This window comes from Equus caballus, chromosome 20, assembly GCF_041296265.1.
Source record: "Equus caballus isolate H_3958 breed thoroughbred chromosome 20, TB-T2T, whole genome shotgun sequence".
Taxonomy (NCBI): Eukaryota; Metazoa; Chordata; class Mammalia; order Perissodactyla; family Equidae; genus Equus; species Equus caballus.
The window spans coordinates 30978121-30983414 of NC_091703.1; the positions used below are offsets into that span (position 1 = coordinate 30978121).

The 5294-nt window shown below is 35.9% G+C and overlaps 1 protein-coding gene across 1 annotated transcript; it reads left to right on the top strand.

Moving 5' to 3' along the window:
* The first annotated feature begins 218 nt into the window (after window positions 1–218).
* Window positions 219–1145, top strand: OR14J14 (olfactory receptor family 14 subfamily J member 14). The gene is given in 1 exon segment (NM_001391702.1): window positions 219–1145. A coding segment is annotated over 1 exon segment (927 nt).
* Window positions 1146–5294: the final 4149 nt, after the last annotated feature.

The following is a 5294-nucleotide window of genomic DNA, read 5'->3' on the forward strand; positions in this document are numbered from 1 at the left end:
TTCTAATCTAGTTTACACAGTCTTTCTTATGACTGAGCCAAGGTTATTTAAAATTGCTCAACACAAGTATATAAAGCTATGTCACATTTACAATGATGAACTGGTGATCTTGTCTTCATGCTTTAACTTCACTGAATAAATGGATTAGATTGGTAAATAACAAAAACATTTATTTCTATGGGTTTCTATCTTGTCTTGCAGCTAAATTGAGAAGGCTCATGGCTAATTTTACTACATTGAAAGGATTTCTTCTCATGGGGTTTTCTGCCAAGCCTGAGATAGAAATAGTATGTGCTTCTGTGTTCTTAGTCTTGTACTTGGTGGCTTTAACTGGAAATATTCTCATTATCACTGCAACCTCTATCGACGATAGTCTTCACTCACCTTTGTATTTTTTCCTGAAACATCTCTCCTTCTTAGATCTATGCTATATTTCTGTGACTGTACCAAGGTACATTTGCAACTCTTTCATGCACAACGGTAATATTTCCCTCTGGGAATGCATTTTACAGTGTTTTGCTTTCACTCTCTGTGGTTCTTCTGAGATGGCGATGCTCACAGTGATGTCCTATGACCGCTATGTGGCCATCTGCCTTCCACTGCACTATGAAATCATCATGAATGTCAGTACCTGTATTCACGGAATCTTGGCTGTCTGGATCAGTGGGGTCATCTCTGGAGTCATGCACACAGCTGCTACTTTCTCCATCCACTTCTGTGGTGCCAATATTATTCACCAGTTCTTCTGTGATGTCCCCCAGCTCCTGAAATTCTCCTGTTCTAATGAGTATGTCGGTGAGCTTGGGGTTATTGTCTTTCTGTCCTTGGTGGCATTTCTTTGCTTCATCTGCATTGGGCTCTCCTACATGCACATATTCTCTACTGTGCTGCAGATCCCATCTGCTGAAGGTAGAGCTAAGGCCTTTTCCACTTGCCTGCCCCACCTGTCTGTTGTCATGCTGTTTCTCTCTACTGGTGTCTTTGACTTTCTAAAGCCACAATCTGACTCTCCAACTGCATTAGACTTTTTGCTCACTGGTTTTTATACTGTTCTGCCTCCAGCACTCAACCCTATGATCTACAGCCTCAGAAACAAAGCTATGAAGACAGCTCTAAGAAAAGTTTTTAAAAGAAGAAAAGTGTAGCTCTTTTTTTCAGTCACATCTATTCATTCCTCATCAGGAGACAAACCAAAATAGATTGGAAAAATGTAACAGAGTCAATCAAGAAATTAAAGCTCAAAAAAAACTCATTGCAGGGAAAGTCATATGCATGAACTGTCTCTGAGCAAGTAAAACAGTGGCATAGAGTCATATAAAAATTGCTGTTGTAAATATATTAGATTTAAATTTCACTCCACAATGCCAAGTATGGCACAACAGTAAATTAATTTAATTGTAAAGATTCCAACTTAATTTTCCTTCCTGGCTCATTTCTATCAAAGTGAAAGAAAATTTCTCATTTTTTCCTGAGTTACTATCAAGTTTGGGATATTATATAGTACCCAAGCACTTATGAGAACCACCCGACTCTCAATGTTCTCTGACTCTTTAGGGGTCTACTAATGTTCTATTAATTTTTCAAGGCTTCAATTGGTAATATACAATGGTCACCATGGGAAAGTCCCATTATATCATTTGTGTTACATCTTTGCCACTCATGTGAGTGGGATGTTTAAATAATACAGCAATCATATTGACTCAGAAAATGAATAAAAGACAATTCTTCTTCAAGCGCAATTTGAAATATGTGTGGCTCTTAAGTTTGTAATAAGATTATTCAACATAATCACCACTTCTATTCACATTTAGCCTACACTTCCCAGCTAGCACAAAAACAAGGAAAGTAAATAAAAACACACAGAATTAAAATAATATGTTTTAAAAGGCAGATTTGAAAAATAAGCAAAAAATCTTATCTAAATATAATATATAGTGACTGAAATTTAAAACTAATTGGATAGTATAAACAGCAGATAAAACGCAAGAAAAGACAGAATTAATGAGCTGGCAGTTAAGTCCAAGAATTTCTCCCAGAATGAGAAAAAAGAAATAATTTTTTAAAGATATGAAAATGATATTAGGAATCTTAAAAGATAGAAAAGAAGAGTTTACTATATGTCTAATAATAGTTCCAGAAAGATCTATTGGCCATCTATTGAAGGAATGTATTACAGGCAATATTCAGAGAAAAAACTTTTAAGTTTTTTTTCCAGAATTAGTAAAGACACAGATACTCAGGTTTGAGAAGCACAACAAAAGTTGGTCAGTATAAGTTAAATGAATGAACATGTAGTCATATCATCCTAAAACTATAGAACACTGAAAACAGAAATTTTTAAAATCTTAGAACAATTGATTTAAAAATAATACCAGGGGCCGGCCTGGTGGTGCAGCTCTCAAGTTCGCACGTTCCGCTTCTCGGCGGCCCGGGGTTCACCGGTTCGGATCCTGGTTGCGGACATGGCACTGCTTGGCAAAAGGCCATGCTGCGGTAGGAGTCCCACATATAAAGTAGAGGAAGATGGGCATGGATGTGAGCTCAGGGCCAGTCTTCCTCAGCAAAATGAGGAGGATTGGCAGTAGTTAGTTCAGAGCTAATCTTCCTGGAAAAAAAACTAATACTAATAATACCAATATTATATCCTAGAAATTTTGCTTTACCTTTCATATTTAGTTTCATAATCCATTGAAAAATAATTTTAGTGATGCTATAATGTAAATGTCATTGTTCATTTTACTCACCAAAGTCCAACTAACTAGTCTTTTTTTTTTTTTTTTTTTTTTTTTTTTTTTTTAAAGATTTTATTTTTTCCTTTTTCTCCCCAAAGCCCCCCGGTACATAGTTGTGTATTCTTCGTTGTGGGTCCTTCTAGTTGTGGCATGTGGGACGCTGCCTCAGCGTGGTCTGATGAGCAGTGCCATGTCCGCGCCCAGGATTCGAACCAACGAAACACTGGGCCGCCTGCAGCGGAGCGCGCGAACTTAACCACTCGGCCACGGGGCCAGCCCCCCAACTAACTAGTCTTATTAATTGGAAACCAACTTTTCCCTCAAAGAACTGCAGTTGGTGTCTTTGTAATAAATCTGGCAACTGCGTATGTATGGGAGTCTCTCATCGTTCAACTGATCTATGTATTCATGCTTATTCTATCAAGCTCTATTAATTGCTGTAGCTATATAGTAGTTTTTATATTGAGTAGTGTAAGTTTTGAAACTCTGTTCCTTCACATTTCCTGTTCTACTCTAGGTCTTTGGCTCACCCATTTAAGTTTTAGAACCAGGTTTTAATTTTTAAAAAATACCTACTAATATGTTGACTGAAGTACATTGAATGCATAGAACAAATAATGGAGAAGTGTCTTCTTAAAAGATTGCATCTTCTAACTCATGAACAGGGTACTTTCTGCATATTTTTAGGTCTTTAAAAATTTTGTCCAAAATGATATATAACTTTGAATGTAGTTGTTTTGCATGTCTCTTATTAGATTTATTTCTATGTATTAGATGTTATTATAAATTGTAATTTTTTAATTTAATTGTCTAATTTTGTGGTCAGTTTTTAGAGATACAATTGATTTTTGTATATTAACCTTACATTCAGTGACCTTCCATATTTACTTACACATTCTAATAGATCTTTATAGATTCTTTTGAATTTCTATTTCACACTGTTATCTGTGAATAAAGAGTTTTATTTCTTACTTTCTAATATTTAAAACTTTTATTTACTTTCCTTGTTTTTGTACTGGCTGGGAACTGTAAGCCAATGTGAAGAGAAGTGGTGATTATGGTGGATAATCTTATCTTATTCCAAACTTAAGAGACACACATTTAACACTTCAGAGAGTTTACTGAAAAGGTTTTTATTGTTGCGTCATCTCCAATGGGCTCAGGAATGTTCCCAAAGAGAAAGTTGGCTTTAAATATCTGATGTGGCCAGGGGAAAGCTGCTAGAGAAAGTTACTCTGCTAGTTAAATATGACCATTCACACTCCTCAGATTCCCTGTCTATTAGCTTCAACACTGACAGAATCACAGCCAATCTAGAAAGTGTGGGAAATGGCATAAATGCTTGAGGTTGGTAAATATAGAAAATGTGGCAATGAGCCCTGCACCCTCTGAAGCCTTCCATTCTGGAATAGGCCTACACTGGTTGGGGAGAGAAGCTTAACTTTGCATTACATTCAATGTTTTTTGATTATTACATTGAGTTTAATATGTAAATTACTAACATGATGCTATTCTTGTGACTAACAGCGATTGTAGGATTTTTATTAAATATGAGTGAGAATGTTAACTATAAGGGTCCAAACAGCACCATACATATTAATACCACACAATATTTTTAACTGCACCAGTGCATTGTTAAAAACAATATAGAAATCAGAGAATGGAGGCTAAGAGCTCTACATGATACCAATAAAGATAGACCATCCCAGAAGCTATCCAGGAAGGAAAGAGACAGTAAAAGAGAACCCAGCTAACATCAAAGTCATCCCTGGTTGTCCAAAAGACTGGGCATACAAAAAAGGCTGTACCCTTTGAAGAGTAACCAGAGAGAGAACTTGTGGGTTATTTAACCCTGGCTGGATACAAGGTAAACTCATAAAATCTCTGAATAGGAAAAGTCTCTAAGCTTCTAACATATTCAACAAAAGTCTGTGAAAACCTTTCTCGTTCAACAGGCTTAAGCACAACTTCTGACCAATCAGTGACTGAGCGTTAAACTGTGCTTACCTAAGTGGGGAAATCCTAGAAAGACAAACTTAAAAATAAAAGGGGAGGCCAAAAATTATCAGGGACATTAGAGTCTTTACACTATGTGGTAAATAGATGACTAAATTAGTCCAGTCAAATCAATAAACAAATAAACAAGCAAAAAAACAAAAACAAGAAGACCCAGGGTGAGGGGAGAGGGTCAGTATCCAGAGTTACTACAATGTTTATCTAGAATCTGATTTTCAACAAAAGATTTTGAGACATGCAAAGAAACAGGAAAGAAAGTGTGACCCATATACAGGAAAAACAACAGGCAAAAGAAAGTGCCTATGAGTGGCCCTAGTCATTGGACTTAACAGACTAAACCTTCAAAATATCTGTTATAAATGTATTCAAAGAACAGGCATAAACATGTTTATAGAATTAAAAATTATACGATGGCAATGTCTCATCAAATAGAGAATGTTGAGAAGCAGATAGAAATTATAAAAAAGAACCAAGTTAGTATTTTGTAGGGGAAAAATGCAATCAACAAAATAAAAAATTCATGAGAAAGGCTCAGCAGTAGATTTG